Raw genomic sequence first — 20,861 nt, 5'->3', positions numbered from 1 at the left:
GTAATCCTAGCTACTCAGGAGGCTGAGGCAGGAGAATCACTTGAACCAAGGCCAGGCCATTGCACTCCAGCCTGAGCAAAAAGAGCAAAACTCCATCTCAAAAAAAAGAAAGAAGGAAAGAAAAAGAAAAACTGTCATAACTGTCATATTCTACTGATCTCCAGAATGGTGGGAAAACAAATTATTTTTAATATTTCTATAACCATTTTCTTACACTAAACACAGGATCAGGATCTGAAAGAGACATTGTCAGTTTTTCGCAGAGAGTAGTCCAATTTTCACAGTTCAGGACATCAGACGGAGGAGCTGAACATAATGTTTGCAAGGCTTCATATCTCATCTACAATTTTTTAAAAAGATTTTTATTAACACACAGTCACTAAAATATCACAAAACAATATTTAACAAACTACTAAAAGGCAAAGTCTTAATAGTTTATAAAGAGTGATTTATCAGATGCCTTTATATTAAAAAGCTCGAGAAATCATTTTTTAAACTAAGTGCTAAGCAGAAAAAAAACAGTTGCTGTTTGTGTAAAGCAACAATTAAAATACTAAATGTAGTAGGAGATTTTAGGTATCATGTATAAGTCAATGGGAGGAAGAATGGTAGTTGAATCAGTATCACCAATGCAACATTTCCCAGTGGTCTTGTCCTGCAGGTTTTCCCCATTCTAGGCCATTCCTACAGATTGAGGGCTTTAATTTCAAAATGCTGCCCAAATATACCCTTGGCAAAGCATTCCCATTCTAGGATACACGAACAATTCTCACAAAACAATCAGTTTGAACTTGTTTTTCTGCTATGCCATATTTCCTGGCCTTCTGACTACTTAGGTAGAAAAAAAAAAAAAAAAGACATTCAGCAGTGGGATGCAAAATTGAATTTCTGTATTTTCATAGAAAGCTTACTTCTTAATCAGTCTTCTCAAAATGCAATCAGAATTCACTCAAAACAGTAAGACCCAAGGGAAAGTAGCAGAGAACAGTTCTACTCCAATGATGAACGGAACAAAGCTTTTCTCCCACTCAACATCCAAGTAGTGAATAATAACACAATAATTCCAACCTGATACTCAAAATCTGATCATTTCCCAACTGAAACAACTAAAGCCTCGTCATTAAAAATGGTGAGGCCTCAGACACAGTAGCCAAAACCTCAGCAAATCTGACACTCTGAATCAGGATCCAACTTTTAGACATAAAAACATAGTATATACATACATTTGCAACTGTCTATATATTCATATGAAAGAACTCCTAAATACAACTTTATTTGTGATAGGTGGTAAGGTAAATATTCAGAGAATTTTAAAAACTAGAAATTCATTTACAATGTTAAGTAATTTTTCCATTTCAGTAATTTTTTTGGAAAAATCCTATTAAGAATTTACTACTTTCAGAAGCAAAATGAAGGTTTCTAAACAAGTATAGATTTCCAAATCATCCATTTAAATTAAAGCTAACAGGATTTTTATCATATAAAATTCAAAACTCATTTCTAACATTTTTTGAAAGATGTTACTTAATATGAATCCAGAAAATAAATCATGATGCAAAATGCTGAGAAGAAAAAAAATATTTCTCTCTATGATTTTTTTAGAAAATTTCAGTAGGAATAAATCACAACTATTCATTTAGTTTAAATTTAAGAGTTTGAAAAAAAATTTTTTAAATGGCAAGATAGACATATCAATACATAAAAGACTTAGGTAAAAAAAAAAATCCTATCATATTTTCCATTTCATGCTGACTTTCAAATGAAATAAGTCTTCATAAAGAGTGATTTGTATAGTCTCTTAAAATACAAACAAACATAATTCATTAGAACTGGAAGAGAAATAGAGAAATCTACAATTACAGTAGGAATGTCCCTCTCTCAATAATAGGACAAGTAGACAAAAAATTGTCAAGGATATTGTATTCATTTTCCACACTGTAGTTCATTTTCACACTGCTATAAAGATACTACCTCAGACTGGGTAATTTACAAACAAAAGAGGGCTAATTGTTCCCCATGGTTGGAGAGGTCTCAGGAAATATACAATCATGGTGGAAGGTGAAGGGGAAACAAGACATGTCTCACATGGCAACAGGAGGGAGAGAGCATACAGGGAAAAAAAAAAAAGAAAGAGAGAAAAAAAGAAAAAAAATTCATTTTTTCTGGCCAGGCACAGTGGCTCACGCCTGAAGGCAGGTGGATCACTTAAGCATAGTATTTTGAGATCTTCTTAAGCAACATGGTAAAACCCCATCTCTACAAAAAATACACAATTTCACCAGATGTGGTGGCATGCATCCATCGTCACAGCTACTTAGAAGGCTGAGGTGGGAGAATCACCTGAGCCTGGGGAGATAGAGGCTGCAGTGATTGGTGATCACGCCACTGTGCTTCAGCCTAGGTGACAGAACAAGACCTTATCTTTAAAAAAAAATCATGTTTCTAATAAATAACCAAATGGGTCAAAGCTACTCAGATGGTTACGGGAGGCATAGGTAGATGCTAGTCAAAGGATACAAAATTTGAGTTAGGAGGAGTAAATTCAAGAGATCTACTATATAACATGATGACCATGTTAACAACAATGTTTTATTCTTGAAAACTGCTAAGAGTAGATTTTAAATGTTATCGTCATAAAAAATGATAAGTATGTGAGGCAATGCATGTTAGATCAGCTCAACTTAGCCATTCCCCAGTGTATACATAATATAAAACATGTTGTACAAGACGAATATACACAATTTTTATTTGACCATTAAAAATAATTATTTTTAAAAGCTGTTCACATTTTCTGAAAGTTGAAAAAGAATTAAAAATCTTTTTTCTTAAGAAATGACTATCTGCAATGTTACATACAAAACCATAGTGAAGGGACAGTTTGGGGGACAACTGCCCATAACTTTATCCCTTTGTAATTTATGTTCAAGATAAAAATTTCCTCTTACAAACCATGACAATTCTCTAAGGAAAGCCTCCCTTACTCTGTGACTTTTCATTTGGACTTGTAAGTTTACCAGGGATATCAGTCTAGAATTCCCCATAATCATAAAGGCTTAGCCTCAAGAGAAACAACCTGGCTGCTACTGACTGTAATCTCATACATTGTAAATATATGTTATCTGCATGAACTGACAGCTATCCTTGAAACTTACCTCTTTAGGTTGCCCAGGATCCAACTGGTCTAAAATCAATTGTAATTTTCCTTGACAAAATCTGTAACTCTGTAACACAATTGACAGAACATTCATTTATTTAAAAGGCTTTTAGAAATATTGCTATACATTTTCAATATAATTCCAAGCACAAAATGCAATCTGGACAAGAGAAGGAAATGATCTATTTTGATCTGGCAGCAGCTTAGAACTTTTCTTCCCAAGGCTTTTACATGGGAACTGAAAGTCCCAGCAGGACAGTATACCTTCATGTACAGAACATAGACGCATAAGACAAAAAGCCAAAATGTTGCATACTCAGATATGTGAGATGAATGAAACATACAGATAAAACAAACAAGCAAAAAAAAAAAAAAGCTACCAATAGTACCCTAGGCATAGTTACAGTGCTGTTTGGACTGTGCCGATCTCTTTCTTTCCTATACTTTTCCTTAGCCTTTCTCCATAGTTCTCTGGTGAAAAAAATCCTGAAGGAAAATTTCTATCTGTTTAAAAAAGTTTATAGTAGGTTGTAAGATATTTTGGAGAAAGAAAGTGTCTTTTTTCCATCAAAGGCAATTTAAATATGCATAATAAATAAAATATCATCTGAAAATAAAAATTATAATAGTAGCTACCACTTATTGAGTAAACATTATGTAAGAAGCCCTATCTCAACTTACGACTGTGAAATACAAGAAACATGAAAACAAAAGAGGTGAAGTAACTGCTCCAAGTCACACAGCTATCAGAACTCACATTCCCACCCATACCAGAGACTCACTTCTCTTCACTATTCTCTCTCTTGAGGTGTTCTCACTCAGGTTTTTGACTGTAAGTATTATCATGATGACTCATAAATATCTATCAGTCACTTGATCTCCAGAGTTGTTACACATATCTAATTACCCTCTCAATTATTTCCATTTGGATGCCTAAGGGGCATCTCAAACTTAACACATCCAAAATAGAATTCTAATTTTTTTATGCCAATCTGCTCAACCCTTAGACTATAATACCACTATAGTCAATCCAGAATTTGACTTAGATAAAAACATGAGTCAATCTTGACTCATCAGTTTCTCTCATTTCCTATATTTAATCCATCATTAAGTCCTGCGAGACAACTTTCAATCTTCACATATCTTAAATCCAACTACCCATCACCACTTCCCTGCTAAAACCCTAGTCCAAGGCACTATCATCTCTAATCTAGGCTACCTCAGTCCATCTTAACTGGTCTCCCAGCTTCTACGCTTATGTCATCCTACCCTACCATCCATTCTTTACCAACAAAGTTTCTAAAGTTATAAATCAAATCACTTCACTCCCTTACCTAAACCCCTCACAAGACTTCCCACTGTACCCAGTTTCTCCCTCTATTTCTCTCTCATACATCATCTCCCAACCAGGCCCCAGTCACACTGCCTTCTTTCCATCCCTGGAAGAGGTCATGCTCATTCTAGCTAAGAGCCTTTGCCATTGCCTTTCCTCCAGGCTGGCAGCACTCTTACTCCAGAGCTTTGTGTGGCTGCCCTCCATCACTTAAAACTCAGCTCAGGTTAGGGGCGGTGGCTCATGCCTATAATCCTAGCACTTTGAGAGGCAGTGACGGGTGGATCACAAGGTCAGGAGATCGAGACCAGCATGGCAAACATGGTGAAACCCCATCTCTACTGAAAATACAAAGCTGGGCGTGGTGGCATGTGCCTGTAATCCCAGCTACTCGGGAGGCTGAGGCAAGAGAATCACTTGAACCCAGGTGGCAGCAGTTTCAGTGAGCGGAGATTGTACCACAGCACTGCACTCCAACCTGGGGACAGAGCAAGACTCCCTCTAAAAAAAAACAAAAACAAAAAAACTCAGCTCAGCTCAAAAGCCTCCTGATATGGTTTGGATGTCTGTGCCCTCCAAATCTCATGGTAAAATGTGATTCCCATGTTGGAGGTAGAGCCTGGTTGGAGGTGACTGGATCGTGGAAGCAGATCCCTCATTAATGGCTTAGCAAGAGCCCCTGGGTATTTAGTGAGTTCCTGCTTAGTTAGTTCACAGGAGATCTGGCTGTTTAAAGTCTGAGACCGCCCCTTCTCCCACTTTTGTTCCAGCTCAGGCCATATCATAGGCCTATTCCCTCTTCACCTTCAACCATGATGCTAAGCTTCCTGAGACTCTCACCAGAAGCCAAGCAGATGCTGGTACCATACTTGTACAGCCTGCAGAACTGTAAGACAATTAAATCTCTTTTCATTATAAATCACCCAGTCTCAGGTTTCCAGGGCAAAAATGGCCTAACACGTCTCCTCAAAACTAACTTCCCTGATCACCCTTAAATCCTCTCTCCAACCCTCATTAACCACCACACCACTGTCCTGTTTCCTTCATCATCCATGTTACTAATGGACAGTCTACAGGCTATAGTGTATGTGAGGGGAAAACAGGAGAAACCAAAGCTTTGCCTGACTACACTCCCCTCTAGAACTTGGTCTTTTCCCCTATAATGTTCCCAATACCTGAAACAGTGCCTGAGGGAGGCACTCAATATATATTTGTTTAATACAAGAAGAATTCTAAAGCCAGTCTTCCTAACATGCTACATTGTCTTTCCCTAAGAAAACAATCAGAGGGTACACAGAGCAACTCCATAATTAATAAATCCAAAACAGCCTCATACTTCATATTGTCCAACATAAATTTTCTTAAAAGGCCTTAAAAATGTCCTGAGTTTACCCTTTTATAAAAACATATAGTTTGCTGAAAGTATAGATGCTCTTTTTTTCATTGAAAATAGTGCATATTACTAGGAGAAATATCTAACGTAGATGACTGGGTGATGGATACAGCAAACCACCAGGACACATGTATAACAATGTAACAAACCTGAACGTTCTGCAAATGTATCCCAGAACTTAAAGCATTAAAAAAAAAAAAAAAAAAAAAAACTATCTGTTGAATGCCTGGTGATTAAAATAGCTATAGATTAGAGGGCTTTGTTTTCATTGAAATCAAATAGTTTATATTTCTACAGCTACATTAATTTTATTTCTCTCTGAAATTATACAAATTGTATATAAGCATTCATCAAAGCAAGTCATTTTCTTAACTGTGAAAGAGTCTATCACTTGGAGGTAACCTGGTGCCCGTCAGTACATGGAAGGTTCTGTCTTTTATGACTTTGAGATCAAAATAAAAGGGTCTGGTAAACCAGATATTCCCTTAAAAAAAAAAAAAAAGTACTGCATATTAAATACAGCTCTAATTTAGAATTTTCATTGTGTTGCATTAAAATATTAAAATTTATTAATAACTACAAAGTAAACATAAGTGTATATGGATAAGGCACATTGCTTAATAGAAATATAGACATATAAATTATATAAAATAGGTATCTTAGAACACATGAACACACGCCTTTATATATGCATATATTTATATATACACACAGGCATACACATATATGTATACATGTATATGTATATAAGTATACATTTATACAAGAGTATATAATTTGTGTGTGTGTGTGTTTGCTAGACAAGCTCTTTCATTTTTTAAAATATTTCTCTTTAGCCTGGCCCTTCCACCCCTCTTTTGTAAACCTGATTTCTTCTGGTCCTTCTACTGCCACCATATGATTTTTATCAGATCATTATCTATGTATAAATGTCTTGTCAATCAACTCATTAAAAAACAAGCAGAATCTCAAGGACATGAGTTTTTAATCAAACAGACTGAGTTCCTGGCTCCCTCTTTTCACCAGCTAAGTGACTCTGGAGTCACATTTAACTGCATTCTCAGTTTTCACATCTACATCCCAGCATCACTGTTAAGAATTCAGTGGAATAATTAATATAGTCTTTTGTTTTATCACTATTAAAATTTTAAAATTTGAAGTAAGTCTCATGTCTCTCAGAAAATTTTCTATGAGAAAATATAAAATAATTGGTTTTCCACCTGCCAACTGCATATTCAAGATCAGGCAATCTAAAAATATAACCAATTGATTTCCACAGATTTCCATTCTAATCCAGTCTTTTTTCCAATACAGAGGCATGTTCTGTAACAGCCCCAACAAATGGTGATTCAGCCACTGAACGCTGTCAGTTACAGGGAGTTCATATTTGGTGAGACATCCAGTATTATGCTAAATAGCAGCCAACATAAAAAGGTAATCCTTACATCTTAACAGAATTAATTTCCTTAAACACTACCCAAGCCAAGGCTCCATTTTCTAATCTCCTTGTACGTAATGGCTCAGGCAAGTAATCCTTACTCTCTGAAAATATCTTTACCTTTTACTTCACGAAAATTATCAGGGACACTCAACACAGTGATTCCTCAACATCCCTCTCCTCTTCCCCTCAGTACTATTCTGTGGTAGAACTGTGGTAGATCTGGTCACCAAATGCACAGATCTTTCCTGAGTCCTCATCTTCTTTGACTTCCTTCTATCATACAACACAGCTAATTCACCATCCCTCCTGCCTTGAAACTCATCCCCTCTTAAGCTATACCCAGTGCAATATAGTTTGGTACCTTCTCTTCTGACTCATCCTTTTGTCTCTACTGACCCTCTGGAAATGGGTTTCCTAAGGCTGTATCTATGCAGCTGGCTTCAGTAACACATCCACACAAATGACTCATACTGTCTTATCCCCAACATTAACCTTTTTACCAAGTGAATCCTGCATTTTCGACTACTTTTATTAGTGACATACCTTATTGGCACCTAAAATTCATATGTCTTAAAAAGTGGCCAGGCGTGGTGGGTTACACCTATAATCCCAATACTTTGAGAGTATACCTACTATGCACCTGGCAGGATGATTTTATAGCTAGCAGCTATAAATAATAATTAAAATATAATTCTTGCCTTCACTCCATAATCTTATCCTGATCTGCCCTTCCAATGTACCCCCACAAACTCTTTGTTTTAACCGTTCACATAAACTACCCGTAGGTTCCCATATATGCCATATTCTTTATTGATTCAGAGCTTTGGCCCATTCCCTCATCTGAAATACTTTCCTCTGTAGCACTATGATACTCATAGTTGTAAGCGCTGCTCTCTAGAATTCCCATGAGACATCATTTGTATCTCACAACTCTGTTATTCATGTACCTATCCTATGTTCTTTACTATCTTAAGTAAGCTATTTGAAGAAATAATGCATATTTGATTAATCTTTGCACTTCTGCAGCGTCTAAAACAAGAGATTACACATGGCAGAGGCATAACATATATCTACCAGGTGAGTGTACATCCAGAGTTGATATCCCTCTACTCTATATTTGTCTTTCCTTCCAATGTATAATGCATATTAGAAAAGCATAACCTTTAATAGTTATCTGATTGGAAAAGCCTCAATCTCTTATTCACCACCCTATAAGATGCTTTTAATTATCTTCCTAAATACAGTATAAATTTCTCTTTAAAAATGTTATTTAATCAATGAAATAATTTTTATTGCACCAGAATTCCAAATGAGTCTAATACCCACCCTAAAGGTTATCTATACTGAAGTTCCTTTTAATATTGTTAGTTATCAGTAGGTGGACAGAAATTGCTATAGCAACTGACTGCAATGTTTTAATAAGAGCAAATATTTGCTAGATTTTCAGTTATTCAGAATATTTCTTAGATTGAAAATTCCTAAGGATAGGAACAGTGTCTGCTATCTTGATTTGTAAAGTTAGAGATACAGATGTGTTCATAATAGAAGTGGTATCAATATAGATAATTCCAAAAGAAAACTTTTTAAAAAATGTGTTTACATTTGTTAATGTGTAAACTTGGCAAACAATTTCTAAGCAAACTATAAAGGGAAGAAGAAAGAAATAGAACAGGTTGATAGTCTAAGATGTATTTAGTCCTCTGATACAATCATACAGATTCAAATTAAAGGCCTTTATATGCTAAAATAAGATTTAGATATATGTTTGTCAAATGTAGGTACCTAAAGACTACAGGTAGAACATATTATGTAATTTTTTAAAGAGATATATTCAATTACTCAAGACAATCCTAAGCAAAAAGAACAAAGCTGGAGGCATCACGTTACCTGACTTCAAACTATACTACAAGGCTACAGTAACTGAAACATCATGGTACACGTATCAAGCCAGATATATAAACCAATGGAACAGAAGAGAGGCCTCAGAAATACACCACACATCTAAAACCATCTGATCTTTGACAAACCTGACAAAAACAAAAAATGTAGAAAGGATTTCCTATTTAAGAAATGGTGCTGGGTAAACTAGCTAGCCAAATGCAGAAAACTCAAACTGAAGCCCTTCCTTACACCTTCTACAAAAATTAACTTCAGACAAATGAATTAAAGACTTAAATGTAAAACCTAGAAGAAAAAAAAAAAAAAACCTAGAAGAAAACCTAGGCAATACCATTCAGGACACAGGCTTGGCCAAAGACTTCATGAATAAAACACCAAAAGCAATGTCAACAAAAGCCAAAATTGACAAATGGGATCTAATTAAACTACAAAGCTTCTGCTCAGCAAAAGAAACTATCATCGGAGTGAACAGGCAACCTACAGAATGGGAGAAAATTTTTGCAAGCTTCCCATGTGACAAAGTTCTAATATCCAGAATCTACAAGGAACTTAAACAAATTTACAAGAAAAAAACAATTCCATCAAAAAGTGGGTGAAGGATATGAACAGACACTTCTCAAAAGAAGACATTTATGTGGTTAACAAACATGAAAAAAAGCTCATCATCTCTGGTCATTAGAGAAATGCATATCATAACTACAATGAGATACCATCTCATGTCAGTTAGAATGGTGATTATTAAAAAGTCAGAAAACAGTCAGGCATGGTGGCTCACAACTGTAATCCCAGCACTTTGGGAGGCCAAGGTGGGCATATCATGAGGTCAGGAGTTCAAGACTAGCCTGACCAACATGGTGAAACCCTATCTCTACTAAAAATACAAAAATTAGCTGGGTATGGTGTGCACCCTGTAATTCCAGCTACTCAGGGGGCTGAGGCAGGAGAATCACTTGAACCTGGGAGGCAGAGGTTTCAGTGAGCCGAGATAAGCACCACTGCACTGCAGCCTGGGTGACAGCAAGACTCCGTCTCAAAAAAATTAAAAAAAAAAATCTAAAAATCAGGAAACAACAGATGCTGGCAAGGCTGTGGAGAAATAGGAATCCTTTTATACTGTTGATGGGAGTGTAAACTAGTTCAACCATTGTGTGAATGATTCCTCAAGGATCTAGAGGCAAGTGTCTAGAGGAAATAAAGGCAATTCAAGACAGTGTGTAATTCCTCAAGGATCTAGATCCAGAAATACCATTTGACCCCACAGTCCCATTGCTGAGTATAGACCCAAAGGATTATAAATCATTCTATTATAAAAACACATGCACATGCATGTTTGTTGCAGCACTGTTCACAATAGCAAAGACTTGGAACCAACTCAAATGCCCATCAAGGACAGACTGGATAAAGAAAATGTGGCACATATACACCATGGAATACTATGCAGCCGTAAAAAAGAATGAGTTCATATCCTTTGCAGGGACATGGATGAAGCTGGAAACCATCATTCTCAGCAAACTAACACAGGAAGAGAAAGCCAATCACTGTATGTTCTCACTCATAAGTGGGAGTTGAACAATGAGAACACATGGACACAGGGAGAGGAAGATCACACACCAGGGCCTGTCAGGGTGTGGGGGACAATGGGAGGGAGAGCATTAGAACAAATACCTAATGCATGCAGGGCTTAAAACCTCGATGACGGGTTGACAGGTGCAGCAAACCACCATGGCACATGTATACCTTTGTAGCAAACTTGCACATTCAGCACATGTATTCCAGAACTTAAAACAATTTTTTTAAGTGCTACATTAAGAATTACAAAAGCCTATTAATTATTTTGTTAAGATGGTATCTTGCTGCTGTCCAGGCTGGAAACCAGTAGTATAATAAAATCAATGTGGTCTCAAACTCCTGGGCTCATGTTATTAGGGAAGCAGGAGGCAAGGAGAGCCACAGTGACCCCATTTTAAAGTCAACTCCAACTTGAGACTAACAAGGCACATTCCTTGTCAGTCGCAATCCACGATCCTAAGATGTTTACAGCTAAGGAACCAGCTTGGTAATTCCTGCAAGCACAAATTCCTGCAACAGAAAGTCCAGAGGTCTCAGTACATATAACAATATATGCTTTCAAGATAATTACAGTTATGCTTTGATGTACTTACACACTGAAATGTCAAGGATGGTTTTCTTTAAATCAAGAGAATAATAAATTGTGTCATGCTGTCAGCCCACTTGCATGTAGGCACAGCTTAGTTTAGTCTTTACATACGGTACAAGAAAACCTTATAAAAAAGATAGTGCATTCCCCCACTTGCTTTCTGAAGACTCCATACTCCGTAACTGAATAGCTTTCAATAAACTATCTCTTCTCACTGCACTCTGCAACTTGAATTCCTTCCTGCACAAAATCTAAAAACTCTCTCTTGGGTTCTGGGTCAAGATCACTTTTCCGGTAACAAAGCAATCCTCCTGCCTCAACCCCTATCACTGGGACTATAGGCATACAATACCATGCCAAGCTAAGGTGGTGTGGGGTGTGGGGTGTGTGTGTGTATGTGGTGTGTGTGTGTGGTGTGTGGGGTGTGTGTGTGGGTGTGGGTGTGGGTGGGTGTGTGTGTGTGTGTGTGTGGTGTGTGGTGTGTGTGTGGTGTGTGGGGGGGGGGGTGTGTGTGGGGTGTGTGTGTATGTGTATGTAGAGACAAGGTCTCATTATGTTGCCCAGACTTGTCTCAAGCGATCCACCCGCCTTGCAGGATTACAGAGATGAACTATCATGGCTGACCTTAATATTTTAAAGTATGAAGAAACATTAAGTATTCATAAAGAATATCAGCACTGTTAATTAAAGAAATTACTAGTGTTCTGGTTTCAAATTGTTTTCTCAATGGATTACTATTAAAACTAACAAGCCAGCAAGCAAAATTCAGTTCATATCTGTCCCTCCACATTCCTCTTCCAAACAATCCACCTGTCCCAGACCTAACTCTAGGAAGCTGCAGAATCAATGCTACTATGTTCACCTTTTAAAAATCCTAGCTATCTTTCCCTTTCACCTCTCTGAAATTCTGCAGAGATTTTTAGGATTTTATGATTCCATCTTTTTGTGCTTACAAAACAAATAATAATTAAAATCTTATCAAGAGAGGATAACTAGACATGGAGGAACTTCTCAAGTGCAGATTGGGATGTAGCTAATCCTATTGCTCTGGGTGATGTTGCCAAAAAAAGAGATAAGTGTCTTGCCATTTCTCAGCAGTGGTACAAAATCCTCAAAACCAAAATTCTTCACCAAAGAGAGCATTGTAGAGCTTTGAAGATTTTAGTAGAGGTCAGAAAACACTTGCTGAACTCGAGATATTCTGATTAAGATTTGAAGAGTCGTAGCATAAAATAAATTAGGATAATTGAACGGACATACTCTGAATGACAGGAGAAAGGCCATGTACCCAGTAAGGAAAAAAACCTACTCAAGGAAATCCTTACTGGAAGAATCCAAAGTCTAGCAACAAAATAGAGCTCAGGTTTTTCCTGGAAAGAGAGAATCTGTTTCTTTGCCTTTTCCAGCTTCTAGTGGCCGCCGTCATTCCTTGGCTCATGGCCTACTTCCAACTTCAAAAACAGCAATCCCATCACTACAACCTCTACATCAGCCTTCACAGTACCTTCTCTGACTCTGACTCTCCTGGGTTTCTCTCACATAGACCCTTGTGATGAGATGGGTCCCACCTGGATAACTTGGGATCATCCCAAAATCTGAAGATCCTTAACTTAATCACATCTGCAAAGTCCTTTTTGCCATGTCATGTAATATGTTCACAAGTTCTGAGGATTAGAACATGACATCTTCGAGAGGATCATTATTTTGTGTACCACAGGTACACAAGGATGGGTTTCAAGAAGTTGCTTGGAAAACAAAGGAAAAGTGAACGCTTTAAACATTTTCATGTCAGGCAAGAGTAATAGGTGACTATTATCCTAAACTCGGCTTCAACATAAGGTATAAACCCTGGGGTGAAGTTCCCTTGGAAGGTAACAAAATAGTTTGCATGCTATAAAACAGCATAATACCTGTGCTGTACTATACTAATTACTGAGGAGGAAGAAAATGACAGAAAAACTGCAAGAGGAAATGATACAAATTCTGAAAGCTTAATGTATATTGGAGATAATCCTCTAATTTCCCAAGCAGTTGAAAATGACCCAGAGGTGTTCAGTTTGAAATCATATAGGACCACAGTTGAGAAATTTTCTATTTAAGTGTGCCTTTGAATGGTGTCCATTTCAGCATTCCCTTTAAGAGATATCAACAATAAAAGCTAACCTGTATAAAGCAGTGACTGTGTGCCAGGCCCTGTTCTAAGCACATGACACACATTAACTCAGTTAATCTTCTCAACGATCCTATACAGTAAGTAGTATTTTCATCCCCATTTACAAATGGGGAACACTACAGCATGAAGAAGTTAAGAAATTTTTCGAAGTCCACACAGCTAGTACATGGTGGAACCATAGTTTACACCCAAGCAGTCTCCAGGTAGTTGAAAAAAGATTAAACAGAACTGACATTGTAGGAAGAGAAGCCAGGTTTAACTTCAAAGTCCACCCCTAACTAGCTATTCAAGTTTGGGTAAATTACTTATTACTATAAGCCTCCCTTTTGTCTGTAGAATAGACTAGTAATACCTACAGTGAACATAAAACTAAGTACAGGGACCAGTCTATGGCATGAATCTCAATAACATACAGCTGGTGTTATTATTTCTAACTTTCTGGCATTATTTTGCAGAGACTTGTTCCAGGTTTAATCATAACACCAAATCTTTTCATAGCAATGTTCACAACTATGGTAATAACTACTATCTCCCCTTTGTTCTTTAATATCCTCACACTTACACTAACAGTCTCCTATTTTTCAATAGTGTATCAAAAAATCCAAATAAAACCAGGTTACAATTTTTTTAAAATAAAAACAATGCATTAAAGCCCATTCTATTCACAAAATATAAGTATTTCACTAACATCAAGCTAACATCAACATTGTTTACAATGTTATTCATAGAAAATTTCAGACTTTTTTTCACCCTACAGGAAGAAACAACAATTTTGAAGTCATGAATAAGATTGCCAGTATTTACTGGAAAGAATGACTGATATATTTTTAGCGATCTTTTCAATTCTGAACATATTAATTTAGCCTCTCTTTGGTCAGCTATATGAAAGAGAGTCTCTTTTCGCTATGAGCAAAAGTATACGCAATACTTCCTAGAACTTACCCATACTGAAAGAGTTTTCAGGACAGTTTTGCCACTCACATGCCTCTGCCCAAAACTCCAGGGATACTATGCTTTCTTGACAGGCAGAGTTCACTTTCAACCTAATTAGTTCCTTCTAAAACGAAGTCTTATTTATAGGGCAGACACTTGAAAATTTATACATACCCTGTGGGCATCCCAAAGAAAGGCAGGGAAACTTAAAGCATGATTCCTTCTCAAGAATTGAAACACAACAAGATTTTTTAAAAAAAAACAAGAACATTTTCTAAAATTATGACCCCATTTCGACCAAAGCTTTGCATCTTTCAAAAATCTATCATTCTAATGACTGGAAATAGTTCAGCATTTGGTATTTGGCAAGGTCTTAACTGCCAGCTACTAAATCAGTCCTATTTAGATCTGAATAACTATACTTCTTAAAACAAATGCTTCGTTTTTTCCTTATGTTTCAATTTCAATGTATTCAGGTGGTTCAGCAAATAAGTAAGAGCATATAATCTTGTGAGCCCCCAGAGTTATAAAATTGGGTTTACTGTGCCTTTTAAGTCCAGCAAGTCCTTGATTTGAAGAAGCAACTCGGTAAACTTACTGAACTAGCCATCTAACTATATTAAACTAAAATCTCTATACCCCACCTTTTTCCACACAGTTCCTTGACAAGAAATGATTAGCAGTTACAGCATGTAGAAAATTCACAATCTTTGTCATGTTCTCCATCACATCAGGTAATCAACCTAACTTGTAAAGTTCACTATTCAGCATAATCTCTCCTGCTAAATGATGCAATGGTGGGAAAGCACAGCGATCTTTAAGTTATGCTTTGAATATTTCCAAAACCATTTTTCCTTCAGTCATGCAATCCCAACCATGCCCAATATAAATATTTTTTTCATGTTTTCACCCAAACTTCTTAAATCCCTTTTTGGTATATGGTTAGGATCTATTTTATAGTTATGTCCCTATGGTATAGCTAATTAGGTGAAAACTGTTTAACTAAAAATATCAGGTGAGATGAACACTAAGGTGAGACAGGCTCCTTCTGGCCTGACAGTCTGTGTGTACAAGTTCATGGCACATGTATAGGCTATAGTCTAGCTAGTTTTCCTTGTCTTATATTAGGGCCGATCCAGCCACTGGCCCATCTTTCTCTTAGTTTTGCTGCAGCCAAATGGCAAGGGTTCCTATAACCTGGTAGTAGAAAATGTAAGCCCTCAAATCTCTTGACATTTAAAAAAGAGTTTAATGCTTTAAAACTAACAATTCACAACAACTTTCACCTCCAGAGAATGTATAGGGAAATGTTTCATCTCTATACCTAATCTCTAATTCAGTTAAATTTTAATGCAGATTAACTGGGAATAAGATGTTTTAACTAGAGCTTAAGCAGATTTGGTTCAATATATATATATTTTTAATTCCAACATACATTAATTTCTTCATCTCACCAAGAATTGTCTTAGATATAATGTAACTATTCACTGGGCATAATTCTATAAGATGTTATTTCATGGACTAAATCTTTAATATTAGGTTATTTAATTTCTTCTTTTTTTTTTTTTTTTTTTTTTGAGACGGAGTTTCACTCGTTGCCCAGGCTGGAGTGTAAAGGTGCAATCTCGGCTCACTGCAACCTCTGCCTCACCTCCCGGGTTCAAGCGATTCTCCTGCCTCAGCCTCCCAAGTAGCTGATGTTACAGGTATGTGCCACCACACCCGGTTAATTTTGTATTTTTAATGGAAATTGGGTTTCTCCATGTTGGTCAAGCTGGTCTTGAACTCCCGACCTCAGGTGATCTGACAGTCTCGGCCTCCCAAGGTGCTGGGATTGCAGGCGTGAGCCACTGCACCTGGCCAAGTTATTTAATTTTATTGTTTGTTTTTCTTCTGAATCTTAAAATAAGAAGAAAAATATGGCTAAGAAGTAATTTATTGAAGCTAATTATTATTAAATATCATTTCAAGACATAAATGCAAAACTAAACAACATACCTGATTGAATGACGAATCACTATCTGAGCAATTGTCTGTGCAGTAACTGCGGCTTTTCTCCTTTTGAATTTTTCTTTGCCTCTCTTGACTTTGTGTCTCATCTTCTTCAAATTTGTTAATCATAGACTCGACCACAGCTATCATAATGTTCTTCAGGTAATGCATCATTTCTTTGTACCTTTAAATTCAAGGCAGTCTTAATAAAAGAAAGGCAATCAGAAACTAAAACAGTCAACTAGCTAAATTAACTAATTTTTTTCTATAAAAAGGGACGTCCCTTTAAGAAAACAAGGCTAAAGAGAAAAATCAAACTCAATTTTTCTTAAAAAAGAAGTAGTAGAACAGAATTCACAAAACAGCAACAAAAATTAATAGGGAATTCAAAAAGTATGTGATTTCCTGGGGATTTTTCATGGTTACATGGATCAAGGTAGTAATAAAAGAACCTAAGGCAAGCGGTTTCAATGGCATGGATTCCAATTGCTAGCAATAAAGTCAACCATTAATATTATACCACCAAAACCCAGGCCATTTTACACGACACCTTCATCCTCTGTCTTATATTTATCTCTTTCTCCACCCCTCCCATTCTCTATTTTCTTTCCTTCTCTTCTCCCTTGCCCATACTTTATAGACACCCATAGCCATAACTGACAGCTCTTATATACTCCCAAGACCTATGTAAGAGTTAAGCTAACGTGTCCTTTCAAACAGAGGCTGGGGAACACTAACATCCTATCAGGATGTTAGGAAAGGGATTCCTGGAATTAGTAAGAGTGTGAATTGGATAATGTTTAAAATCTCTTTTGGTAGGTCTAAAAATCTCAAAAAGAACTCATAACAAATTTCTCCACTTTGTAAGTTCAAACTCTCAAGCATCCATATTAAGATGAGACTGAAATACTCAAAAGCACCAGGAACAGAATTTTAGAGCTAGAAAGAACAGTAAGTATAGTCTAGCTCTTTATTTTACAAATGAGGGATATGTGACCTGGACCACTGAAATTTCCACATCTAAAACAAAAAAGGCATAAAGATATAAATAAAAATAGTAAATAAATTATAAAATTTGAAATCAGAAAACTTGAATTGGAATCCTATTTTATAGGATTCCAGCTCTGTCGTCATAAATAAGCTTCAATTTCCTCAACTATAAAATGAGATAAAAAATACAATCTAGCTAACCTATTTCATATGACTGTAGCAAAAGATAAATATATATGTATGTAAGTATATATACATATATACCTGAAATAATGAATACATGTGTAGTGTGTGTATGTATATATACATATATACACGTATTTATTATCATTAAAATAACAGAAACACAGTAGGAAAATAAGCACAGAAATGTCTTTTTCTGTATACTTCTGGATAATTGGTCATTGTAATTCTATAAATCAAAAAAAGAAAAAAGTACTTTATCTCTCATAAAAGAAATTGAACCTGCTGGGGAATTTGAATGAAAATCATAGACTGAGATTTTAAATAAAAAGTATAAAATATATTTTAAACTTTTATTGTTAAATAGATATAATTTCTATATACAATTTAAAATATACTAATATATTTAATATGTAATATTAAATATTTATATCATGTGGAACTACACATTAAGTTTTATAATACATGTATTTAACATATTTAACTATCAGAAATTATGAGAAAATACAAAAATACCGAAAGCAAATGGAAATAAATCAGGAACAACTAGGGGGAGAAACATACAGAACATAACTCAATAGAGGTAACAAAGAGTCCAGGAATATCCCAGTTTGATGTAAAGGGACGTAAAAACCAAAAAGGAATCCTGAGACACACACTGATTTGCAAAGTACACATAAGGATAACTGAGCCCGAAGGCCCAGCTTCCGCCTCTATAGATTCTCGCCAGCAAAAAAACAAGGAAGCAAAATAGTTCCCTGGCAGCAATCAATACATATCCACCATATCACCTTTCACGGTGATTGAATTATAGCTGCGGACACGACCAAACTACACTCCCCAGCCTCCTTTGCAACTACGTAAGGCCATGTTAACAACATAAAGTCTCCATCCCCTTAAAACTTACAATCTGGTGATTTATAAAGAGGTATAAAAGTAATTCTTAATGATACACAGGATAAGGATAATGGTACTTAAAATCCATTGAAAATCTACAAGTTTTGCTTTGAACATAAATGTTTACAACAAACCTTTTAGAAAAGACCAACATAAATTATTCTGTAAGAAATACAAAATGGCCACAGGCGGTAGCAAATAATTTTAAAAAGTGAATTAAAAAGCAGTGTTATACCATCAATATCAAGAGTTAAATGAACTAAACCTCAATAGCAGCCATTGCAGTTTTGAAAAGACTAAAAAAAAACAGATATAAAATAGAATATAAACACCATTGAGTAGATTCTTTCACGCTTTGCAAGTTTTAAAGACTACAGAAACAAAAAGCTCTAAGAAGTAGTGAATAAAAATCACATCAATTAACAATGAAAATCTACAGAGTAAGTACTTCCACTCATTATATGAGTGATACTGTAATATTATATAGATCCTACAAATAAATTCTGTGTGCAAACATCTGCTTAAAAAATATCAAAATGTTTAATTACAAAAACACTTTATAATTATGACAATTGAAATGCTGTTTACAGATGTAGTGTTGATACATTAGCCCTAAGTGATTTCTAAAGAATCACCAAAAAAAAAAAAGCTGAAAAAAAAAATATGCTGTACAATGTAAAATCTTTCATCCATGGTTCATAAAGTGGAAAATAAACATTTACTGAGTCATTTAAAATCTTTGTGAGGTAATTATTACTGTATTAATTTTAACACATGGATGAACTAAAACACAGGAAAATCAAATAGCTTACCTAGAGATAAAAAGTAATTTCCTAGAAGTACCATATAAAATTCTGCTCTTACCATGAAAATACTTTCATTAACTGACTAATAAAGTATTTTAGTATTCCTTCTAGAATTAAGTTTAATGATAAAGCTAGAAACAGACTTACTAAGAATTATATTATCCAAAGATGAAGATGATTTTATTTTTCATTTTCCCCAAATCAAGAAATAAGAAATCTTAATCTCTATGACTTGTGCTTGATATAGATCCATGCTTTTAACTTGATAAATTTACTAAAATAGCTATACGATGTCACTTTGTCAATGAATAACATATTAATTTAAATAATACGATCAGTTGCCCCAAAAAGGAAGGGCTCTTGTATAAAATAATTTTTTAAAAATTTAACTAATTAAAAGTAAATTAGATTTAATACTTTAAAATACAGTCAGTAATATAAGCTCAGGTATATATTCAAATGTCTCTGATACTGGAAATATGAACCACAGCAGGTCTTCAAATGGCATCATATAATTCAACATCTTTTTATTATAACTTTGATGAGAAAAAAAAAATTAATGATGGCTTCCCGCCTAGGGCTGGTTCCTACCTTGTACCCTGAGATGCCAGGAAGGATAGGCTACCACCAACCCTGAAGTGGAATAATTATTCCAGTTAAATAATTACCTTGATCTTTCTAATTTTCCTTAAATTTATATATAGCTCACATTTATTTCAACGTTTAATATTAGAAATGTTTTCATCTTTATTTAGAAGTTTGGTGATGTTTCTTTGACCAGAAATATGCTGTAGGAACTTAACTCTTGTTTATATCAATTAACCTAGACCCCAAAAAAGTGAAGGAGCAAGTCATACAAATATTCAGGAAAAGAACACTCTAGGTAGCAGGAGCAACATGACGGCAAATCCCTCAGGGAGGGACTTACTTGGCTTTTTGAGAAAGAACAGGCAAGAGCAGTATGAGGGGTGGCTAGAGCAGTATGAGGGGGAATATGGTAAGAAATGGGGCAGGAGACGGAGCAGAAGGCCCATGGTAGGCCTTGTTGGCTACAAAAAGAATTCTGGGTTTTTCTCAGAAAGAGATAGGAAGCCTTTGGAGAATTTGGATGAAAAGGTGTCATGATCTGACTCACTGTTTTAAAGAATCATTCTGGCTGCTACAAGGGAAACAGACTGTGAGGGACAGGGATCGGGGTACTGGAAGGAAAGGAGGGAGGGAGGGAGGGAGGGAAGGAGGTGGGGAACGAAGGAAGGAAGGAGGGAGAGAGGGAGGGAGGAAAAGAAGGAAGGAAGGATGGGAGAGAGGGAGGGAGGGAGGAAAGAATGAAGGAAGAAAGGGAGGGAGGGAGGTGGGGAAGGAAGGAAGGGAGGGAGGCAGGGAGAGAGGTGGGGATGGACGGAAGGAAGGAAGGAAGGGAGTGAGGGAGGGAGGGAGAGAAGGAAGGAAGGAAGGAAGGGAAGGAGGGAGGGAGGGAGAGAAGGAAGGAAGGAAGGGAGGGAGGGAGGG

At 36.1% G+C, this 20,861-nt stretch overlaps 1 protein-coding gene across 6 annotated transcripts in view; it reads right to left on the bottom strand.

Annotated features, from left to right (window-relative positions):
* The window catches only part of TBC1D32 (TBC1 domain family member 32), a 244,204-nt gene that overhangs the window by 210,369 nt on the left and 12,974 nt on the right, over window positions 1-20,861 (bottom strand). For all 6 annotated transcript variants that reach the window (XM_032274914.1, XM_032274917.1, XM_032274915.1 and 3 more), the window contains 3 exons: window positions 16,483-16,660; window positions 3,153-3,221; window positions 215-340 (listed from right to left, as the gene is read on the bottom strand). In XM_032274914.1, the coding sequence (XP_032130805.1) occupies window positions 215-340; window positions 3,153-3,221; window positions 16,483-16,660 (373 nt within the window). The remainder of the gene's footprint in view (window positions 1-214; window positions 341-3,152; window positions 3,222-16,482; window positions 16,661-20,861) is intronic.

This window comes from Sapajus apella, unplaced genomic scaffold (assembly GCF_009761245.1).
Source record: "Sapajus apella isolate SASKATOON/1434 unplaced genomic scaffold, GSC_monkey_1.0 scaffold6, whole genome shotgun sequence".
Lineage (NCBI taxonomy): Eukaryota > Metazoa > Chordata > Mammalia > Primates > Cebidae > Sapajus > Sapajus apella.
The sequence above is the reverse complement of the archived record's forward strand: the minus strand, read 5'-3'. Positions and strand labels throughout refer to the sequence as shown.